A 24,389-nucleotide genomic window follows, 5' to 3' on the forward strand; every position below is an offset into this window, starting at 1 on the left:
AATGATCAGATTTGGTCTTTATTAGCAAATATGAGCTGTCAGGTCAGACTCATGCACTAAATAGGGTTCATCCACAGATTCACCCACTAAACACCCTCGTGACATTTCATCCTCATCTCTTCACTGGAGTAACTTGTTTCTCTCCTGTGTTCTAGGCTGGATAGCAAATGGATGTCTAAACATAGCGTTTCCTGTTTATGAAAACATTACACTATAATACAGGTATAGTGGTTTGGAGTTGAACTGCGTTGTATGCTTTGCTAAGGTACTGTTTGAGCTCAGATTTGACAGTCCTGCAGTTTTTCATGTGCATGTAGTGTCTAATGAAACGTGCAGAACCTTAGGGATGCACCAAAATACTTCAAACTGGAGCAAACAAACGTTATCATTATACAATGGACAGGACATTTACGTCTGGGGAGGAATTTCTCTGAGGAAGGAGGATTTGAAACATAAAAAGATTTTGTATTTGCAAACGTAGCCCTTTCATTTGCTCCACTTAATATGCAAAACTGTTATCTCTGAGCAATTTAAGCAAGCACATGATTACACAATGAACTGTTTATATGAATGTGTTCCCGGAGCAAATAAAATAGGATATATCTGCATAGAGTACATTCCTAGCTGGGTAGTCATACTGGAGGGATTCTATGCGTAGTTGTGTTCCATTTAAAGATTTGCTAGACATTGCATTGTATTTGACAGACAGAAAAACTGCTGACGTCTTACAAACATGAGGTGTGGAGCAACAAAAGCTAAATAAAGACGAGTTTCAGTCAGACACAACATTCCTACTCCAACATAAAACTATATAAGCAAATACATAAAACTTTAAAGCCATTTTGTCTCTGCCAGAAATTTCCCATTAAATGATCCTATTATGTTCCCTGTGTAGGGCCTAATAGGTTTGAGCAGCATTTGGGTTGTTATCTAAATTATGGCCATGTGTCCCTGCATTAAACTCAGGACTAATTTACTTACTCTCCATTCTAATTCACACAGGGTCTCCTGAGAGTAATATAACAGGCCATTAGCTAGCCAAATCACTGCTTGGTATGGGATTGCAACATTTAGTCCAGATGAGGGATGCACTGTATCCCCTGTTCAAGTGGGGAATGATGTTCTCCCTCTGCAATAGCTGCCACATAGTGTATTGAGTATTGTGAAAAATAAGACCACAAGAGCAGCGCAGAGCGAGGGGTAAGGGCTTGATTCACAGACGTGTCAGTAAAACTACAACCATGCCAAAACCAATCTGGCCGCCTTCTTCAGGTCAATGACTACTGAAAGCAAATGTATTTTTTCTTCTCTAGTCCTCCACACCGTAGATGGACTAAATAATGATATCTCAGACCTCTTCTTCTGTTATAGTCATGAAGAGAAACACTCTAGAGAACGAGAGATAAAAATACATTTGGTTAAAAATACATTTGAAATATGCAAGCATACGTACCACATTGAACGAAGACCATTGTGAATTTATTGTATCTATATTTTGAACTTGAACTTGTTTAATCTATAGCTATCTTGTATCCATGCCAAACAAAGCCAATTTAATTATTTTATTTTCAGTTCAGTTGAATAGTACTGTTCATCTGAGGTTTTCACCTCTCTCTCTTCTCATTCGATGCCAATCTATTCTTGGCAGGTGTCTCTAAGCTAGTCCTCTTGCTGAAATACATGTCTGTCAATCATGTTGGCTGATAATGCAACCTCCTGTGAGTGACTTTGGGTATATAGGCTACACTCTTCCAAAAAGGTTCCTAAAGGGTTCTTTAGCTGTCCCCATAGGATAACCTTTTTTGGTTCCACGGAGAACCCTTTTTGGTTTCATGTAGAACCTTTTTGCTTTCCATGTAGAATCCTCTGTGGAAAGGGTCCTACATGGAACTTAAAAGGTTTTTACCTGGAACCAAAAAGGGTTCTTCAAAGGGTTCTCCTATGGGGACAACCAAAGAAACATTTTAGGTCCTAGATAGCACCCTTTTTCTAAGAGTGTACAAGTGAACTCCTGAAGCCATCTAAGAGGACACAGTAGATGTCTGTCCCTTTCTGATGCAGTTTTAGATAATAAAGTAAAGTTAGGTTTTCACCAGAGAAGAAGTCGTTGATATTGGCTACAACTGAATTCCTGATGAAGTTTAAAAGGAGACGGTAGAATGGATGTTTGTTCCTCACCAGAGAAGATGTCGTTAAGGTTCTCAAGTTCCTCCTGGACCCTGAGGAGAAGGATGTCCAGTAGGATCTCCTGAAGATGCTCCACCTCCACCCCCATCCTCTCCAATTGGTGTTCACCCATCCTCAGCAGAGCTCGGCCTGGGGAGGGACAGAGCAAGAAGGCAAGAGAGGTGGTGAGGGGAGGCTACTAGAGAAGGAAGCAAAATGATGCCAGTCAAATAAGGCTGGGAGCATGGATTTCAAATTGAATGGATTTCATATTACATGATGAACTTGAATTATGGGTCAAATTCCATTCCTAAATTAACTTGAATTCAAATGGACTTAGCCCACGGTGGGCAAAACTTCTGTCCCAGGATTTAAGCCTAAGGACATAAGGTTTTATTACTCATACAACAGTTGTTTTTCTGCATGTTTTTGACAAGGATTTCCTGATGCAACATTACAACAGTACTGACTGCGAATGAGCTGTGTGGGTTGTAGAGGTTTGACAGTAACTGGGAAGATTAATATTCCAGGTCATTATGTGGGGTCCAGAACTCTCTGCAGGCATCCGTTACTTATACAGTACAGGGCTGAAGTAAGCCTGGGATAAAATATCATATATATTCACTTTAAAAATAATAATAATAGCAGTCTATTAATGATGACTGATGTACATGAATATACTGTAGGTTGTTTTGTACTAAGGCAAGATTTGGTAAGTAGAAGAGCTACTGAAGATAGCTACCGGATATGTCATGCTTGAAGATGGCCACTTGGAGGACACTCTTTTGGTTGGGGTACTGCTCCTTGACCCAGTCAAACACATCCACCACGGTCCAGAGGGAGACCCTTTTGGGGAGGCTCATTCTGGTGTTATTATCTGGGCTGCACTGTATATGTCAGGGAAGGAGAAAGTCAGAAGTATCTAGTATAAATCTGAGACTATGCATCCCTTACTTATATACATTTCTCAAAAAGTGGCAATGACAATTTGAAGTTGATTAATTATGCAATATCTTAGGGAAAAAAAGCAGAATACTGCAGTCGTTAATGTTATGAGATGGTTGCTTTTGTATGTCAAATTCATTATAGTACTATTTCCTCAGCCATTTCCCTGGGGCTAAGCCAGTAACTTTTATAGAGCTGCATCAATGTTTATTTGGCCTTTACATGCTGTGGGGCACTGTCTTGTTTTTGCCATGTTGGAAATATAGGAATGTTTTACTGATTTAATGAAGAGACTAATCTATGATGTTGGCAGGAACGAGCTCCCATATGAGTAATTACTGGACAGCCAGACGAGACAGTGAGAAACCTTTCATTAAGAGGACAGGAAAAGCAGGAAATCTCTCCACTTGTATATTAGTAAATATTCCACTTGTCTTTTCCTACTAGTGCTGTCTTTGCTGATAACTTAATTACTACAACTGATATATCGTTGTCTCACCCAGCTATCTTGAGATGAATGCTCTAAATGTAAGTTGTTCTGGATGAGAGCATCTGCAAAAAGACTCAAATGTAAATGCCTGTTTTTACTGCCTATGCAAAGAAAGCTGTAAACACTGTATGAAATGTTGCAGTAGGATCTGTTCCCAAGAGCTAGGGGCTGTGGGATTAGACTTTGACATCTGTACACAAACCACAACACAACATCATGTATAAAACATAATCTCATCAGAGAAACACCTTTATCAGTCTTGCTGCTTTCCAGAAGAATTGCATCACCATCTTCCTGATCAAACCCACATGAAACCACATACTCTGACCCAGTGCATTTCTGACTGGTGTGTGTAATTCAATGTTCTGCGTGATTCAAAGATGAAGTGGAGAGTATTCAATTCCTTACAATACATCCTGGATTAATCACATGACACTGGAGAGACGAGATCTAAGCTGTGAAAAAGATATCCTGTGCATATTGACCATTACTCCCTACCCCAAATCTCGGACCGGACGGACCGGACGGAGTATGAGGCAACAAGGTTTAGAGTAAATGTCACTGAAGTTTAAGACTCATACCGAATCAAATATTACATCAAAGTTTTAGCGTAAAGCGCTGCGAGACTAGAATGTTCTAGGAAAAAGGTTCAACAAACATTGTATGGTGCGTGGAATAAAGACAGAACGAGACAGCAAGATAAAAGGAAGGAAAATGAGAGGAAGTTGATTAATCTCTCTGAGAGGAGGTCATCAAAGTCAAGTGCATAGGTGCACCTTGCTCAGCTAATAAATCAAACTTGCCAAGTAATTTAACAAACCTTCAACAGCTGTTGTTTGCAGGCCTACTCATGTTTTGCTGGACCTGGGTAAACAATAAGTATATATCTTATGGTCAGAAACATGTGCCCAACGTGACAAATACACCATCTTGTGGTGATATATAATACCACAGAACATTCTAACTTCCCATATTCTAGTACTCATGGTCATTTCAATGACATTATACTGTATAATCTTTAAAATTCTACACAGGTATACATTGAATTAATGATATAACTTTATTCCAGGTATGGTTGTAATTTGTATTTATATTTTGCTGCACACCATACTGTATGCTAGTCAGTACGGTAATAGTAGCCTATGCCATTCACAGGAAGTGTACTGCACTGAGGGAAATCTGTTGATAAAGACAGACAAAGGGACAGAAAACTGTTGAAACTAATCGGTAGCCTATTCTATTGTAACTATGTATTTACTAGTACTACTACTATAAACTCTACTGTAAATGCTACCACGTCGCATTTGTAAGTAAGCCTAGCGCAGGTAAGGCACACTTTTGTAGTCATTGTTATTTCCTGCCTTCGTATTATTCACTTAACTTATATGCACTAGACTTGACATTCATGATAGTAAAAGTAACATTAATAGCTATTGTAGTGTTTAGTCAAGTACAGTTAATCGTTTTATCGGCAGTCATATCAGCCTCTTACCTGTCCCATTGTGCCCAACCCTTCCTGTCTCTGAGTCAGCCAAGCCAGCGTGCTGCCGTGGTTGTAGGCTGGGGCTGGTTCAGTGCACAGCTGGCTGGAGGAATAACCACTACTCGGGGGCTCCCTCGTGTGGAAGGAACTCTTCCTAAAAGGTGATCTTGGACCACAACCATTATCATCCAAATAAAATCAGATTTCATGCAGAGGGAATAAAGGTATTTCATGACGACCATGCTTCATTTAGGCTATGTATCTACTCGGCCTACAGAGTCATGTTTACAGCATAAGCCTAAAGACATTAACATTAGGTTATTTTATCTCTTTTGAGGGCTTTCAAAAAGAATAGTTCATTATTTTTCCTCAGAAAATATAGACCTATCCAGTTGCTATTTTAACATGTAAATCTTGGTGGGGCAAAAAAAAGAAGAAGTTTTTAATGCATGCCAGCAAACCCATTACACAACACAACACAACACTAAACAATACATTAATTGCACTATAACGTTGACAAACGGTGCTCATACACTGTTAGGGCCTACATAAAGCTGTCCCAACAGCAGAGTCCCAACAGCAATCCCAACACCTTACCACTGCTACGCTGGCTATCAGCAGAGCCTTGTCTGGCAGCCAAACAGTTAATTCAGCCTCATTTACTGCATTAAAAAAAACATAGCTGATATGGCTGATTTGCCAAAACAAATGTTGTTTCTACTGACAATTGAGATGTACTAACTATGGCATAAGGGGACGACGAGCAGGTAAGAGGCAATCCGTAATTTCGATTAAGACATTAATGAGCGAACTAGGACGGACATATTCAATATAGCTATTTGTTCAGCACTTTTGAAATGTACAGAAACAGAATTCAGAACATGGGCTGTTCTTACAGTGTTCTCCCTGTACACCAAGTCAGAACTGTAGGATAAATAAAGGGGCATATAAGCAGACAATGAAAGCTCTTACAATATTTGATGATTACATTTCTATAAAACAGGCTATAGTCTACATGTGCACCACCAAGTCAGAACTAGGCAATAAAAGAAAATCACGGCCGGTTGTGATACAGCCTGGAATTGAACCAGGGTCTGTAGTGACACCTCTAGCACTGAGATGCGGTACCTTAGACTGCTGCGCCACTCAAGAAAGGAAAGGGGACCCAATTATTAGGGTGAGGCACATGGGCTATTAACAGCTATTAACACATTATACACTTAGTATTACTTTCTTAGCTACAGTATACACATATCCCTGGCATATTACATCATTTATGCAGCAGCATAAAATACATTTTTGGACTCACGTTTTTGTGCTGTGCTCACTTCAAAAGGAAGGTGGCCGGTGGTCCTTTGTGGGCAAATTCTGTCATCAAACTTTGTCATCAAAGTCTGGAATTCTCTGGATTTATGGTGCTTTCAAAACAACTGGGAACTCTGAAAAAAACAAGGTTGAATCATGATGACGTCAGGGATCTTCAGGTCGGAGCTCTAGAGAGGCCCTAGTTCCAGACTTGCAATTCCGAGTTGGGTGACTGTTCAAAACATATTTTCCCAGTCAGAGCAATAAAAAAATCTGAGTTCCCAGTTGTCTTGAACTCACTGAAGTCAGATTTCCTAGCTCTGAGCTAACAGTTGTTTTGAGTGTGGCAGAAGTCATGCTGGATTGACACCTTGAACAATGTTGAATGTTTATTCTTGGACAAGAGACCCTTAAACCCAGACTTGGGACCACACACACACTCCACTGAATAGCAGACTAATGATTGCTTTGCAATGCTTGCAGTTAGCCACTGATTCCTTCCAAACCACTCATTGTTGAATTTACGATTTCCAACTTGTTGTGTAATCTTTATGTCCAATGGCCGATGAGCACCGATACGTTTTATCTATCATTTCTCTTCATTATTTCTCTTCATATGACAAGGATTAAAAAGGATTTGCCAGTAGATTGTCAACTTGATTCATGATGATGACTGCTAGCTTGCTAGCTAAGATTTTGAAAGTATGATGTTGACATGATCAGTCCAATCAAAGCTGCTGTAGATATAATGTGATATGATGTCATATTTATCTGTGGCCAATGACCTTGAGCCTTCTTGGATGGGCACTTCTAATGTAACTATGGCAGCACCCAAAGGGCTTGAATTTTCTATCTCTACCCTTAGATTTAAGGTAGTGTCCCCATGAGTGACAGAACACTGAGCCAATCACAGCACAACTGGAGAACATTACCAACACTTACGCTCCATATTTTCCTCTGGCTGCACCACCACCACAGAAAGGACTGATAGGTTGAAACACCTGCATTTTGAAGCAGCCTTACTCAAGAAAGCAAAAAAGAGACAAAGTTTGTATGCAACTTTGAAAAAAACAATGTTTGCAAACCGATATGTGACACTTATAAATGCCAAAATAACATGCAAAACAGCCCCCCCCCCCCCCCCCCCCCCCCCCTCCCCCAATAAAAAAAAAACGGTTTGGACACATACTGTGCTCATTCCAGGGTTTTTCTTAAATGTTTCTATTTTCTACATTATAGAATAATAGTGAAGACATCAATACTATGAAATAACGCGTATGGATCATATAGTAACCAAAAAAGTGTTAAACAAATCTAAATGTATTTGATATTTGAGATTCTTCAAAGTAGCCACCCTTTGCCTTGACGACAGCTTTGCAGACTTTTTTGTTGCTAGAAAGGTGGAGCGCGAAATGACGGGTCGCCACTGGACCTATCTATAATATATGTCGTTTATCAGGAATTAGTATAGGAGGGTAGTTTGGAGCTTGCAACCAAAGCATTTCACTGTTCGTGACATTACAACTTTGAACTAGTATTTATATAAGATCTGTAGAGATGGAATGCACCTTTTCTGTTATGTACCATGCTTAAATGCTCAGAGGAGGGCGTATTTGTTCAAAAATCTGTACAAGTTTTACCACGGTACATAATTTATACTGGACGCTGCCCTGCCCCAGGCGTATAAATACAGCAACTAGATACTATATATAGAATGAGGTAAGAATGCATCTAGTCAGAGTTGTCCAGGCAGGGGTATTAGCCACATCGTAGTCTCCATGCCTACACTACACTTTTAAAAAGGGATTAATTCACCCAAGCATCACAGACTGGCTGGTGCACGGATCTCCACGCTGCGCTTATCTAGCTACTGGGAGAGCGAAACTTGAGTGAACTGTTTTATGTTGAAAGGAAACGTTTATTGAGATGCCATTGGGAAAACATGCACCCTTTTTAAATTGAAATTAGAGATGAGACATTTGCATCTGTTATACTTTTTAGTCACAACTTTGACAAGGTGAGTGACAAACTTTTCCAAATGGTCCGTCAATTTGTGTAGTCTAGTTTTGTTACCTGTTGTGTGTTCATTTGAAGACATCAACAAAGTGAACCTGAAATGCATTTATCCCCGAAAACCTTTTACATTCACTTGATTATGTCCATAGATAAATCATGTTCAGTATTTTTGCATCATGACCTTGAAATTGCACTACAAAACGAGACAATTCTGTTGAATGAATTTTGAATTCCCACAAATAGAAATTAGATGGCCCCAAATAATGTAGCAATAATATAATTCAGATGCAATTATGGAGACGCTACAGTAGCGTCTCCATAATGACATCTGAATTATATTATGGCCATATTATTTTACACCTGTGCTCTGGTATCCAATTGAACCACAAACAAATGAGTCTGTTCCTTGTTGACTTAATGCCAAGAAAATGCATATCCGAAAGTTTTTGTTTTTATATTTCTCCACTCATGGGTGAAGTGTCCGCGCGTTTAATTAACTGGGAAATGGGTTAATTCCACACGGACGGATGGATACGGGATGTCTCTCTATAAAAGCTCCCGCTCATGTGAGACCTCTGAGACCACACCGCTGAGCTCTGCTGACATCGTGCACTCACTCCACAGAGAGGCCACTCAGCTGTGAGGTACGCGCTGGGCCATTGGACATTTTAATTGTTTTCTCTCCTTTAGATTCGGTCACCATCCGTGTGTGGACGTTCTCAGCGTGTCTAGTCTATGTCTATTCAGACCTTCCTGGTTGGCAGAGAGAAGGCAAACATTACTATGGCATAGTCAAAAATCACAGTGTGGGCTTTTTTTGTCACAATGATGGATGGAGGGCTTTATCCTCTCCCTTTGCCTTGAGACTTTATTTTTCATGATACACAAAGAAGTTTCTCATGGAGATTGGACATGCTCATGTGTTTGTTCCTGTATCTGAGGAGACATCACATGTCTCACTCATTGCCAGGTAGAGCAATACCATGGAAGACGTTTAAAGTAGCTTCCAATTCCAAAGGAAAGATGTCTGGAGCCTACCACTGCCCTGCCTCCATGGAAAAACACAGTGGTGTGTGAGAGATGGCAGGATGGCTTCCTGGGCATTGGAAGGGATGTACTTTCTCAGAAGTTTGCATTGGGTGACAATGATCAGCGGTGGTGATCACATACAGGTTTCCTAGCAGCCTGGTTCGGTAATAGCTGTGTCTGCCCGAAAATGTCAACTGACACTCCCGCTGCTTAATGAAAAAGTCCAGATTGAGCTCCTTTTAATGACTTGGTTCAACAGTCCCACATCCGTCTCTGTATTTCACATTATATTCTCTATTACACGGTTAATATTGACCTATTCCCAACTGATGTCCAAACTACACCGTTTTCTCAGGCATAGCATACTGTAAAGGCACTTTAATCCCACATCTAGGAGATTATTTGTTTTTTTTATAAGGGTCGAATTTCTTGCCTGCTGCTACAGGTTCATATTGTAAGGGGAGGGGTCCATAGGTCTGCCTGAGCTGTGGCCCAGGAATGTGGGGGAGCATCACTCTCTCTCTCACACAGCTGTTCAGCTAGGAATGTTTACTGTCAGCCATTTTATCTCTTTCTCACTCATAGACCACAGTCAGATTTATGGCACTAGATGGCAGCACAGGAGGTTTTGGATCCTCTATATACTTGTCATGGATTAATATAATTCAATCCATGCCACTTGCATTATTGTTAGAGGCTCTGCTGTTTGCTTTAAAGAGAAAAGTTCCGAGTTTGGTTTTGTATTCCATGCTGAGAAGATAATAAGGTAATAGATCGGTAAGAATACTTGTGGAGCTTTGCCCTCTTGAATAATGTGTAGTAGTCTGAGAGACAGGGATACAGTGCTTGACCTATGACCCTACCTCCACACTTCAACTTCAAGTTAATAATGAATGCCTCAACACTGACAGGCAGCAACATTAGTGGTCTGGGGATGATTTAAAACAGGATTTGAAATTGACACTCAGTCATGCCTCATAAGAAACAGATCAGATAGACTTAATATGATAAAAAAGACTGGGGAGAAATGCAGCTTGATGGAATGGGGGGGGGGGGGGGGGGGGCTTTGCTTTATATTTTGGGCTGTAATTATATGTGCCATAACAAATGTGCTATAACAAATTAACAAATACTTACATGCAAATACAGAACTCATATTGTTGTCTTTGTAAGAATATGTCGAAGATAAATACACAATGCAGAGACAAGAGTACGAGAATAGAACTAACGATCAATGGAAATGAGGTTGTATTCTGTAATAGGGAATTATTGATCAATGGTTCAGAGACATGGGAGGAATATGTCTTCTGAAATAGGATACTTGTTATTTGGTCATGGGCAGGTTTTATTGCAAGGAATTCTAATTGGTCAACCACAGGCTAGGACTGGGTTATAAAACTACATGCTGTTCCTTTGTTCTGTGGAGAGAGATTCACTGGAGAGAACCACAGGAGAGAATCACTGTGAGAGCATCACCAAGGACAGGGGAGAATGACCATCTAATTCCCCGTATGATTTGTCCTCTTTGAATAAACCTATTTTCCTCCCCCTGATTTGCTTTAGAGTTTGTGTTATTGAAAAATAACATACATTGCTAACATCTTACATATTGCTTTGGTCACATGAAAATAATCTGTTTTGTCCTCCCTACAGTTCCTGAATGGAGAATAAGGCCATGTACCTGAGTACATACGAAGAGAGGGAGAACGGATCCTTTTATGAGGAGGGCTACGATGGCAGAAACCTATCAAAGCTCAACCTGTGTGAAGACGGTAAAGGAGCCATTTCCCTTCTTGTCCTGTATAAATCCTTGCCCCTTGACCTTTCACACATTTGCCCAGGGGCTTATGGTCACCCTCACACATTCACACACACAGCATACTATCAGCACTTAGTGCTTTTTTCACCACCTGCTGGGTAAGGGAAATCTGTAGACCCCAGGAGTCAGATTTCTCTTTCCCTTTTCCTTATATTTGCAGTTACAAGCATACCTCTAAAAAGGCCATGACCAAATCGGCTCAAATCGTCTTTGAATTCTGCCATTGATGTAAGAACTAATTTTGTGCCTCCATATGTGATGTGCTCATATTTCAACTCATGGAGTGATGCAAGCAGAGTCCCTTTCACCCTACTTGGTCATGGCCTTTTTAGAGGATATGCTTGTAACTGCAAAGGTAAATATAGGAAATCTGAATATAGGGAGTCTGCCGAGTTCTCTCACTCAGCGAGCGGTCAATAAACACTAAGTGCTGATAGTATGTTGTGTGTGTGAGTGTGTGAGGGTCTTGGGCTTGGTCAGGTGCAGTTGAACAAATCAACTGTACAGTGTTCACAAGTTAGGACCTCCGGCATGCCACACTGGTGGGAAATGCTTATCCAGCCTTAACAGTGATATGGTACAAATTCAGTTGGCTTTTACTTGTCCAACTCAACTAATCTGTCCCTAAACTGCCAAGCATACTCACTGTAAACATTCAAGGATCCTGTTGCCATCACAAAACCTCTTAAAAAAAGCCCGGCTGAACATGCAGCCACATAATGCCACATTTACTTGTGTTCTTTGGTGTTCTGTCCAATGTATTACAGCGTCTATGTCTTAATGTTGCAGGAATTTTTAAAAGTAGAAGTTCTGTTCTGCTCCATGTCTATAAATATTCATTCTCTCATTGCCTGATGTCAGCTTGTGTTTAGACTTTATTGACCCCTACGAATGTCTAAGATAAGTAAATATTGTAATGTATATTGGCTATATCAGGGTGAATGGTAATGGGATACAGTGCCTTGCGAAAGTATTCGGCCCCCTTGAACTTTGCGACCTTTTGCCACATTTCAGGCTTCAAACATAAAGATATAAAACTGTAATTTTTTGTGAAGAATCAACAACAAGTGGGACACAATCATGAAGTGGAACGACATTTATTGGATATTTCAAACTTTTTTAACAAATCAAAAACTGAAAAATTGGGCGTGCAAAATTATTCAGCCCCCTTAAGTTAATACTTTGTAGCGCCACCTTTTGCTGCGATTACAGCTGTAAGTCGCTTGGGGTATGTCTCTATCAGTTTTGCACATCGAGAGACTGACATTTTTTCCCATTCCTCCTTGCAAAACAGCTCGTCCTCAGTGAGGTTGGATGGAGAGCATTTGTGAACAGCAGTTTTCAGTTCTTTCCACAGATTCTCGATTGGATTCAGGTCTGGACTTTGACTTGGCCATTCTAACACCTGGATATGTTTATTTTTGAACCATTCCATTGTAGATTTTGCTTTATGTTTTGGACCATTGTCTTGTTGGAAGACAAATCTCTGTCCCAGTCTCAGGTCTTTTGCAGACGCCATCAGGTTTTCTTCCAGAATGGTCCTGTATTTGGCTCCATCCATCTTCCCATCAATTTTAACCATCTTCCCTGTCCCTGCTGAAGAAAAGCAGGCCCAAGCCATGATGCTGCCACCACCATGTTTGACAGTGGGGATGGTGTGTTCAGCTGTGTTGCTTTTACGCCAAACATAACGTTTTGCATTGTTGCCAAAAAGTTCCATTTTGGTTTCACCTTCTTCCACATGTTTGGTGTGTCTCCCAGGTGGCTTGTGGCAAACTTTAAATGACACATTTTATGGATATCTTTAAGAAATGGCTTTCTTCTTGCCACTCTTCCATAAAGGCCAGATTTGTGCAATATACGACTGATTGTTGTCCTATGGACAGAGTCTCCCACCTCAGCTGTAGATCTCTGCAGTTCATCCAGAGTGATCATGGGCCTCTTGGCTGCATCTCTGATCAGTCTTCTCCTTGTATGAGCTGAAAGTTTAGAGGGACGGCCAGGTCTTGGTAGATTTGCAGTGGTCTGATACTCCTTCCATTTCAATATTATCACTTGCACAGTGCTCCTTGGGATGTTTAAAGCTTGGGAAATCTTTTTGTATCCAAATCCGGCTTTAAACTTCTTCACAACAGTATCTCGGACCTGCCTGGTGTGTTCCTTGTTCTTCATGATGCTCTCTGCGCTTTTGACGGACCTCTGAGACTATCACAGTGCAGGTGCATTTATACGGAGACTTGATTACACACAAGTGGATTGTATTTATCATCATTAGTCATTTAGGTCAACATTGGATCATTCAGAGATCCTCACTGAACTTCTGGAGAGAGTTTGCTGCACTGAAAGTAAAGGGGCTGAATAATTTTGCACGCCCAATTTTTCAGTTTTTGATTTGTTAAAAAAGTTTGAAATATCCAATAAATGTCGTTCCACTTCATGACTGTGTCCCACTTGTTGTTGATTCTTCACAAAAAAAATACAGTTTTATATCTTTATGTTTGAAGCCTGAAATGTGGCAAAAGGTCGCAAAGTTCAAGGGGCCGAATACTTTCGCAAGGCACTGTATATGATATACATGACGCCATACAAAGCACCAGCGTTTTTCTGTGGTAGGTTTATTTACATGAATTATTTTTCACAGGAAAACTAGTGTGATTTAGTAAGCAGACAAATTCAACTGAAAAATGTCAAATTACCCACCCTTTATGTGACATAACTTCCAAATGGAAATGTGTGCTTTAAGTCTTGCACTTTCACATTTTTTCACACTAACATTTGCATCCTGTAGCACAAACTAAAAAAAGTTCTGGGACAATGTAAAGTCCTTGGAGAATAAGAGCACCTCCTCCCAGCTGCCCACTGCCCTGAGGCTAGGAAACACTGTCACCACCGATAAATCCACTATAATTGAGAATTTCAATAAGCATTTTTCTACGGCTGGCCATGAATTCCACCTGGCTACCCCTACCCCGGTCAACAGCCCTGCACTCCCCACAGCAACTTGCCCAAGCCTCCCCATTTCTCCTTCACCCAAATCCAGATAGCTGATGTTCTGAAAGAGCTGCAAAATCTGGACCCCTACAAATCAGCCAGGATAGACAATCTGGACCCTCTCTATCTAAAATTATCTGCTGGAATTGTTGCAACCCCTATTACTATGCTGCTCACCCTCTCTTTCATATCGTCTGAGATTCCCAAAGATTGGAAAGCAGCCGCGGTCATCCCCCTTTTCAAAGGGGGAGACACTCTAGACCCAAACTGCTACAGACCTATATCTATCCTACCATGCCTTTCTAAGGTCTTCGAAAGCCAAGTTAACAAATAGATCACGACCAATTCGAATTCCACCGTACCTTCTCCGCTATTCAATCTGGTTTCAGAGTTGGTCATGGGTGCAACTCAGCAACGCTCAAGGTCCTAAACGATATCATTACTGCCATCGATAAGAGACAATACTGTGCAGCCATATTCAACGACCTGGCCAAGGCTTTCGACTCTGTCAATCATCACATTCTTATCGGCAGACTCAATAGCCTTGGTTTCTCAAATGATTGCCTCGCTTGATTCACCAACTACTTCTCTGATAGAGTTCAGTGTGTCAAATCGGAGGGCCTGTTGTCCAGACCTCTGGCAGTCTCTATGGGGGTGCCATAGGGTTCAATTCTCGGGCCGACTCTTTTCTCTGTATACATCAATGGTGTTGCTCTTGCTGCTGGTGATTCTCTGATCCACTTCTACACAGATGACACCATTCTGTATACTTCTGGCCCCTCCTTGGACACTGTGCTAACTAACCTCCAGACGAGCTTCAATGCCATACAACTCTCCTTCCGTGGCCTCCAACTGCTCTTAAATGCTAGTAAAACTAAATGCATGCTCTTCAACCAATCGCTGCCCGCACCTGCCCGCCCGTCCAGCACCACTACTCGGACGGTTCTTATTTAGAATATGTAGACAACTACAAATGCCTAGGGGTCTGGTTAGGCTGTAAATTCTCCTTCCAGACTCACATCAAACATATCCAATCCAAAATGAAATCTAGAATTGGCTTCCTATTTTACAACAAAGCATCCTTTACTCATGCTGCCAAACATACCCTCGTAAAACTGACGATCCTACCGGTCCTCGACTTCGGCGATGTCATTTACAAAATAGCCTCCGACACTCTAGTCAACAAATTGGATGCAGTCTACCACAGTGCCATCCGTTTTGTCACCAAAGCCCCATATACTACCCACCACTGCGACCTGTATGCTCTTGTTGCCTGGCCCTCACTTCATACTCGTCACCAAACTCACTGGCTCCAGGTCATCTATAAGTCTTTGCTAGGTAAAGCCCCGCCTTATCTCAGCTCACTGGTCACCATAGCAGCACCCATCCGTAGCATGTTCTCCAGCAGGTATATCTCACTGGTCATCCCCAAAGCCAATTCCTCCTTTCGCCGCCGTTCCTTACAGTTCTCTGCTGCCAATGACTGGAACAAACTGCAAAAATCACTGAAGCTGGAGACACATATCTCCCTCACTAGCTTTAAGCACCAGCTGTCAGAGCAGCTCACAGATCACTGCACCTGTACATAGCCAATCTGTAAATAGCCCATCCAACTACCTCATCCCCATACTGTATTTATTTATTTATCTTGCTCCTTTGCATCCCAGTATATCTACTTGCACACTCATCTTTTGCACATCTACCATTCCAGTGTTTAATTGCTATGTTGTAATTACTTCGCCACCATGGCTTATTTATTGCCTTACCTCCCTTATCTTACCTTATTTGCACACACTGTATATATACTTTTTCAAATGTATTATTGACTGTATGTTTGTTTATTCCATGTGTAACTCTGTGTTATTGTATGTGTCGAACTTCTTTGATTTATCTTGGCCAGGTCGCAGTTGTAAATGAGAACTTGTTCTCAACTGGCCTACCTGGTTAAATAAAGGTGAAATATATATATATATATATTTTTTTTAAAGGCACGAGGTCTACGTTTGCACTGCTTAAATATGTAATGACCTCTACATTTCTATACAGTCCATATATTTGAACAGTTCAAACAGCTCTGTTTTCTTTAGCCTTAAGAAATGGTGTACTTCTGCTAGAGCGGCCCTTCTGCAAGGTTGTTGTTCACACAGAATCCCAGCAGCCACAGCATATGTGCAGCACAGATCCATTGCATGTCTCTATGGACATGACATCACCTGTATTGGTACAATTGAAACCACCGTGCTGTAGGGCTGCAGAGCAGGCTCAAGACTGTTTATGGAAAATCGGTTGAGGGCCTTCTCTTCTAGAGACGTCTCCTCTGTGACTTCAGAGCTATATGCTCCACAGAGAGAAAGAGAGACAAGGAAGGATTGGGGGGGGGGGGGGACTACTCATTTTTAGTCTTGTGGCTGGGATTGCTTGCCAGGAGAACATAAATGAAAGTGTGTAAAACTTTCCCCTTGGTCTCTCTCAGGGCTTATGTCTCCTCCGAAATAAGACAATGTGCTTCATGACCTAATAGCATTAGACACTTTGGAATTTATATCAGATTCCTATTGGACTGAGATCTTCTTAGCCTGAATAATGATGTCTTCTGTCACCCTACTTCTGGGCCTATTTGACCAGCAACGACAGTTTAATCCAAATAACTTCCTCACAAGCAAATGACACATACAAAAACTCCCAACTAGAATGCCACAATGACAGTTTTATGTTTGACCTGGACAGTGTGTTAAGGGGTTAAATTACCGATTGTAGCTATTATTGCTCTGTATCTGTGTGGCAGCCCTGTGATGTACAGTACGGTGCAGCGGTGACCAATAGATCTCAGGCCAAATGCCAGACATGCAGACTTTGTTTTGACCCTCATGCTGACTACAATATCAGCCCAGTGAAGAATCAAGGCTGCCAACTCGCTACGTCAGTACTAATAGAACAATAATACAATCATTTGGGGGGATTTTTAGCACTCATAAAGTCTATGTTATGAGAGATGGCCGCAACAATGCAACAAGTCATTCAGTTGACAGTCAGGCATGCATTTTTATGTTGGACCTTTTCATCACTGCATAAGAATATTATCCTCATGACATTTTATCCTCATTTCATACAGCTTCTTTTATCCTCATGGCCCCTCAATTCAGACCCCCTCTAAGAGCCCTTGTATCCATCTTTGTCTTCCAATTCTAAAGAGATGTTTTCTTTTCAGCTGTTTCTGCCAAGAGGAGAAGAAAGCCAGACAATTGCTGCAGCCACCTGAACTCCCTGTCTGCCATCAAGTATGCCATCGTGTCTCTATACATCTTGGTACTCCTGAGCATCTTTGGCCTCTGTTTAGCAGGTAAGTCAAGTCACTTGAGTTACAAAGCATGTTATTGCCAAGCAAAGGGTTTATATACACAAACCACATCAGCTCTATCTGGCTGGTTGAGTGAAATAAGATAAATACCTTATTGGACACTGTCAGTGTTATTCCAGTTCCCAAGAGGTGGATATATTATGCTATTCTTTACATTTTTCTCTGTGAGATCAAATGTGATTGAACTCAACGACATACACTATCTGAAGCGGGTATTCTGGTTGACTTGAAGTGAAAAACAGAATGAGTTGAGATGTGTTCAGTCCTTAAGTTCTTCAACTGAAATTTCAAATTGTTAGTGCATCTGGTTTCACTTGAGAACTCTGGTCTTCAGCCGTTTGCAACGAATGACATCAGTGATCCCACAAGATTAAGAATGAATGGGAAAACCTATGGCTACTGCCACATTTTAAACAGTTAGTCTGTCTCAGGAAACACATAAGGATTGTGCTTTGCAATTGTACTTCACTTTAAACATAAGTGACTGCCTATTTCAGTTTATGGATTAAGAGACATTTTTGTTTTTTTGAGAAATTTGAGAAAAGCCATTTCTTTGTACATTTGGAGAGTGTAGCTTGAGACCAATGAAAGCAGTAGGAAAATCAGCTTTTAGTAAAATCAAACAGACTGTAGCTTTGATTGTCGACAATGGCATTGGCAAAGGCCTATAGAGTAGTTGTAACATTCTTGGAACAATACATTTTTCTTAAGTAACCAACCTTGACATATGACTAAGGTTACCTGAGACATACTGTAATCCTCATCTTTAAAAGTTATGGTGCTGAAAGATGGCTACACTTCCCTATGGTATTTCTCAGTCATGTACCTGCCTCAGTGCATTACTTATGTGACATTGTGGAGAGAGAGGCCATGTGGATGGATTTGGCATGCAGAGACTGACAGGAACCTGTTTCCAATACTCCACTGCCCCTGGAGGGACTCCGCCATGGCCATCTTGGCTCTCACAAGGTCCGTGTGTGTGTGTTGTGGTTGAGGAGAAACTGGACTCCCATCAACACGTTCAAGAGAGCTCGCCCACGGTGCTGCCTGGCGGCTGAGGCCCTTTCTTCCCACTCCTGGAAGTTGTGTCGTCAGGTAATGCAGTGCTGCAAGGTCTGTAGCCAACCCTGAGAAACAGTCATCAATCAGTCGTGACAGAGCTATGCCTAGAGCCTTTCCACCTCAGCTCCAGGCCTGGGTCTTTGTGTCTGGGGAGGGATGTCTATAATGTGACTTGCCCGGGTTAGAATCTATGCCCTGGTGACCTTTGGTGTATCAGACCTGGGAAACACCTTGGTGTTTTAGTTAGATGTGAGCAGCAGGACTAACATAAAGGGAAGTGATGTGGAGTCAATGTTTTGACAGGTCTTTCAAAACGAATAACCATTCTGGTTATCGTTGTGTATCGCTGGCTTTGTGACACATGGCCATAATACATTTAAAGCTAGAATCCTTAAAGCTGAAACGCACATGTTCGTTTGGGATATTACAACAAAGAAGTTACTGCAAACCAATGGCGTTCGGGGCCATTTAAGATGGAGGGAGGATGATAAATGTTTTATGAGTATAGCTTTTTTTTCTATTACAGCATATTGGATGACTGATTGGGATGACTCCATTCACCCAGTTGAATGTCACATCGATAGGTTTAGGTTACTACATGATACTGCTTATTCTCTGTCCCCAACGCCCTAGGCGACCAGTTTTGATAGCCTTCAGCCGCACCCTCATACTACTCCTTCTCTGTTCCGCGGGTGATGTGGAGGTAAACCCAGGCCCTGCATGTCCCCAGGCACCCTCATTTGTTGACTTCTGTGATCGAAAAAGCCTTGGTTTCATGCATGTCAACATCAGAAGCCTCCTCCCTAAGTGTGTCTTACTCACTGCTCTAGCACACTCTGCTAACCCTGATGTCCTTGCCGTGTCTGAATCCTGGCTCAGGAAGGCCACCAAAAATTCTGAGATTTCCATACCCAACTATAACATCTTCCGTCAAGATAGAACTGCCAAAGGGGGAGGAGTTGCAGTCTACTGCAGAGATAGCCTGCAAAGTAATGTCATACTTTCCAGGTCCATACCCAAACAGTTCGAACTACTAATTTTGAAAATTACTCTCTCCAGAAATAAGTCTCTCACTGTTGCCGCCTGCTACCGACCCCCCTAAGCTCCCAGCTGTGCCCTGGACACCATTTGTGAATTGATCGCCCCCCATCTAGCTTCAGAGTTTGTTCTGTTAGGTGACCTAAACTGGGATATGCTTAACACCCCGGCAGTCCTACAATCTAAGCTAGATGCCCTCAATCTCACTCAAATCATCAAGGAACCCACCAGGTACAACCCTAACTCTGTAAACAAGGGCACCCTCATTGACGTCATCCTGACCAACTGGCCCTCCAAATACACCTCTGCTGTCTACAACCAGGATCTCAGCGATCACTGCCTCATTGCCTGTATCCGCTACGGAGCCGCAGTCAAACGACCACCCCTCATCACTGTCAAACGCTCCCTAAAACACTTCTGTGAGCAGGCCTTTCTAATCGACCTGGCCCGGGTATCCTGGAAGGACATTGACCTCATCCCGTCAGTTGAGGATGCCTGGTCTTTCTTTAAAAGTAACTTCCTCACCATTTTAGATAAGCATGCTCCGTTCAAAAAATGCAGAACTAAGAACAGATATAGCCCCTGGTTCACTCCAGACCTGACTGCCCTCGACCAGCACAAAAACATCCTGTGGCGGACTGCACTAACATCGAATAGTCCCCGCGATATGCAACTGTTCAGGGAAGTCAGGAACCAATACACACAGTCAGTCAGGAAAGCTAAAGTCAACTTCTTCAGGCAGAAGTTTGCATCCTGTAGCTCCAACTCCAAAAAGTTCTGGGACACTGTGAAGTCCATGGAGAACAAGAGCACCTCCTCCCAGCTGCCCACTGCACTGAGGCTAGGTAACACGGTCACCACCGATAAATCCATGATTATCGAAAACTTCAACAAGCATTTCTCAACGGCTGGCCATGCCTTCCGCCTGGCTACTCCAACCTCGGCCAACAGCTCCCCCCCCCCCCCCGCAGCTACTCGCCCAGATGTTCTGAAAGAGCTGCAAAACCTGGACCCGTACAAATCAGCTGGGCTTGACAATCTGGACCCTCTATTCCTGAAACTTTCCGCCGCCATTGTCGCAACCCCTATTACCAGCCTGTTCAACCTCTCTTTCATATCGTCTGAGATCCCCAAGGATTGGAAAGCTGCCGCAGTCATCCCCCTCTTCAAAGGGGGCGACACCCTGGACCCAAACTGTTACAGACCTATATCCATCCTGCCCTGCCTATCTAAGGTCTTCGAAAGCCAAGTCAACAAACAGGTCACTGACCATCTTGAATCCCACCGTACCTTCTCCGCTGTGCAATCTGGTTTCCGAGCCGGTCACGGGTGTACCTCAGCCACGCTCAAGGTACTAAACGATATCATAACCGCCATCGATAAAAGACAGTACTGTGCAGCCGTCTTCATAGACCTTGCCAAGGCTTTCGACTCTGTCAATCACCGTATTCTTATCGGCAGACTCAGTAGCCTCGGTTTTTCGGATGACTGCCTTGCCTGGTTCACCAATTACTTTGCAGACAGAGTTCAGTGTGTCAAATCGGAGGGCATGCTGTCCGGTCCTCTGGCAGTCTCTATGGGGGTGCCACAGGGTTCAATTCTCGGGCCGACTCTTTTCTCTGTATATATCAATGATTTTTCTCATGCTGCGGGCGATTCCCTGATCCACCTCTACGCAGACGACACCATTCTATATACTTCCGGCCCGTCCTTGGACACTGTGCTATTTAACCTCCAAACGAGCTTCAATGCCATACAGCACTCCTTCCGTGGCCTCCAACTGCTCTTAAACGCTAGTAAAACCAAATGCATGCTTTTCAACCGTTCGCTGCCTGCACCCACACGCCTGACCAGCATCACCACCCTGGATGGTTCCGACCTTGAATATGTGGACATCTATAAGTACCTAGGTGTCTGGCTAGACTCTAAACTCTCCTTCCAGACCCATATCAAACATCTCCAATCGAAAATCAAATCAAGAGTCGGCTTTCTATTCCGCAACAAAGCCTCCTTCACTCACGCCGCCAAACTTACCCTAGTAAAACTGACTATCCTACCGATCCTCGACTTCGGCGATGTCATCTACAAAATTGCTTCCAACACTCTACTCAGCAAACTGGATGCAGTTTATCACAGTGCCATCCGTTTTGTCACTAAAGCACCTTATACCACCCACCACTGCGACTTGTATGCTCTAGTCGGCTGGCCCTCGCTACATATTCGTCGCCAGACCCACTGGCTCCAGGTCATCTACAAGTCCATGCTAGGTAAAGCTCCGCCTTATCTCAGTTCACTGGTTACGATGGCAACACCCATCCGTAGCACGCGCTCCAGCAGGTGTATCTCACTGATCATCCCTAAAGCCAACACCTCATTTGGCCGCCTTTCGTTCCAGTTCTCTGCTGCCTGTGACTGGAACGAATTGCAAAAATCGCTGAAGTTGGAGACTTTTATCTCCCTCACCAACTTCAAACATCTGCTATCTGAGCAGCTAACCGATCGCTGCAGCTGTACATAGTCTATTGGTAAATAGCCCACCCATTTTCACCTACCTCATCCCCATACTTGTTTTTATTTATTTATTTTTCTGCTCTTTTGCACACCAATATCTCTACCTGTACATAACCATCTGATCATTTATCACTCCAGTGTTAATCTGCATAATTGTAATTATTTGCCTACCTTCTCATGCCTTTTGCACACAATGTATATATAGACTCCCCTTTTTTCTACTGTGTTATTGACTTGTTAATTGTTTACTCCATGTGTAACTCTGTGTTGTCTGTTCACACTGCTATGCCTTATCTTGGCCAGGTCGCAGTTGCAAATGAGAACTTGTTCTCAACTAGCCTACCTGGTTAAATAAAGGTGAAATAAAATTTAAAAAAAAATAAATACAAACATTTTCCCTAAAGCCATCATGAGGTTGCTACAACCTAGCCTATGAATGGCGAAAAAAAACTTTCCAAGCCAAAACTTCATAAATGCTAAACACAGCCTACATTGTTGTCACCATATTAGCTAAAGTAACATCAACGTCAACATAGCTAATAGAACTAACACATTAGTACGTATACTATACTGATACGTATTATCTATTATCTATCATTTCTCTTCATTATTTCTCTTCATATGACAAGGAAGGATTTGCCAGTAGATTGGCGACTTGATTCATGATGATGACTGCTAGCTAAGACTTTAAAAGACTTTGAAAGCTACTGTACATATAACGTGATTTGACGTCATTTTATCTGTGGACAATGACCTTGAGCCTTCTTGGAAGGGCACTTGTAATATAACTCTATGGCAGGACCCAAAGTGCTTACATTTTGGATGTCTACCCTTACTAAGGCCTCAAGCTTGGCGATGACATAGTCTCCCCATGAGTGACAGAACATTGAGCCAATCACAGCGCAATGCTCCTATTTTCTGCTGGTTCGTCCCACCACCACAGAATGCACTGAACTAGGCTGAAACACCTGCATTTTCGAGCTGCCTTACTCAATTATATTTATTCTTTATATTGTTTGCAAACTAATATGTGACACGTACAGTGCCTTGCGAAAGTATCCGGCCCCCTTGAACTTTGCGACCTTTTGCCACATTTCAAGCTTCAAACATAAAGATATAAAACTGTATTTTTTGTAAAGAATCAACAACAAGTGGGACACAATCATGAAGTGGAACGACATTTATTGGATATTTCAAACTTTTTTAACAAATCAAAAACTGAAAAATTGGGCGTGCAAAATTATTCAGCCCCTTTACTTTCAGTGCATCAAACTCACTCCAGAAGTTCAGTGAGGATCTCTGAATGATCCAATGTTGACCTAAATGACTAATGATGATAAATACAATCCACCTGTGTGTAATCAAGTCTCCGCATAAATGCACCTGCACTGCGATAGTGTCAGAGGTCCGTTAAAAGCGCAGAGAGCATCATGAAGAGCAAGGAACACACCAGGCAGGTCCGAGATACTGTTGTGAAGAAGTTTAAAGCCGGATTTGGATACAAAAAGATTTCCCAAGCTTTAAACATCCCAAGGAGCACTGTGCAAGCGATAATATTGAAATGGAAGGAGTATCAGACCACTGCAAATCTACCAAGACCTGGCCGTCCCTCTAAACTTTCAGCTCATACAAGGAGAAGACTGATCAGAGATGCAGCCAAGAGGCCCATGATCACTCTGGATGAACTGCAGAGATCTACAGCTGAGGTGGGAGACTCTGTCCATAGGGCAACAATCAGTTGTATATTGCACAAATCTGGCCTTTATGGAAGAGTGGCAAGAAGAAAGCCATTTCTTAAAGATATCCATAAAAAGTGTAGTTTAAAGTTTGCCACAAGCCACCTGGGAGACACACCAAACATGTGGAAGAAGGTGCTCTGGTCAGATGAAACCAAAATTGAACTTTTTGGCAACAATGCAAAACGTTATGTTTGGCGTAAAAGCAACACAGCTGAACACACCATCCCCACTGTCAAACATGGTGGTGGCAGCATCATGGTTTGGGCCTGCTTTTCTTCAGCAGGGACAGGGAAGATGGTTAAAATTGATGGGAAGATGGATGGAGCCAAATACAGGACCATTCTGGAAGAAAACCTGATGGAGTCTGCAAAAGACCTGAGACTGGGACGGAGATTTGTCTTCCAACAAGACAATGATCCAGAACATAAAGCAAAATC

At 42.2% G+C, this 24,389-nt stretch overlaps 2 protein-coding genes across 3 annotated transcripts in view; one reads left to right on the forward strand and one right to left on the reverse strand.

The window, feature by feature from the left end:
- Nucleotides 1-5,225, reverse strand: LOC110529612 (sterile alpha motif domain-containing protein 12). 2 transcript variants are annotated; one of them, XM_021611968.2, is made up of 6 exons: nucleotides 5,094-5,225; nucleotides 4,422-4,465; nucleotides 3,611-3,663; nucleotides 2,909-3,053; nucleotides 2,179-2,316; nucleotides 1-1,388 (listed from the first exon to the last, which is right to left on the reverse strand). In XM_021611968.2, the coding sequence occupies exons 4-6, from the start codon at nucleotides 3,027-3,029 to the stop codon at nucleotides 1,372-1,374; spliced, it is 276 nt and encodes a 91-aa protein (XP_021467643.1). In that variant the 5' UTR covers nucleotides 3,030-3,053; nucleotides 3,611-3,663; nucleotides 4,422-4,465; nucleotides 5,094-5,225; the 3' UTR covers nucleotides 1-1,371. The 2 variants fall into 2 exon arrangements, with proteins under 2 accessions (XP_021467643.1, XP_021467642.1); XM_021611967.2 differs by lacking the exon at nucleotides 3,611-3,663 and having other exon boundaries at nucleotides 5,094-5,222.
- Nucleotides 5,226-8,112: 2,887 nt separating this feature from the next.
- Nucleotides 8,113-24,389, forward strand: part of LOC110529613 (scavenger receptor class A member 5) — an 84,533-nt gene continuing 68,256 nt past the window's right edge. Inside the window, exons 1-3 of the mRNA XM_021611970.2 lie at nucleotides 8,113-8,406; nucleotides 11,088-11,206; nucleotides 17,453-17,584. Coding sequence (XP_021467645.1) covers nucleotides 11,095-11,206; nucleotides 17,453-17,584 — 244 coding nt within the window. The 5' untranslated portion in view covers nucleotides 8,113-8,406; nucleotides 11,088-11,094. The remainder of the gene's footprint in view (nucleotides 8,407-11,087; nucleotides 11,207-17,452; nucleotides 17,585-24,389) is intronic.

The sequence above is a fragment of the Oncorhynchus mykiss genome, chromosome 8 (assembly GCF_013265735.2).
Source record: "Oncorhynchus mykiss isolate Arlee chromosome 8, USDA_OmykA_1.1, whole genome shotgun sequence".
Lineage (NCBI taxonomy): Eukaryota > Metazoa > Chordata > Actinopteri > Salmoniformes > Salmonidae > Oncorhynchus > Oncorhynchus mykiss.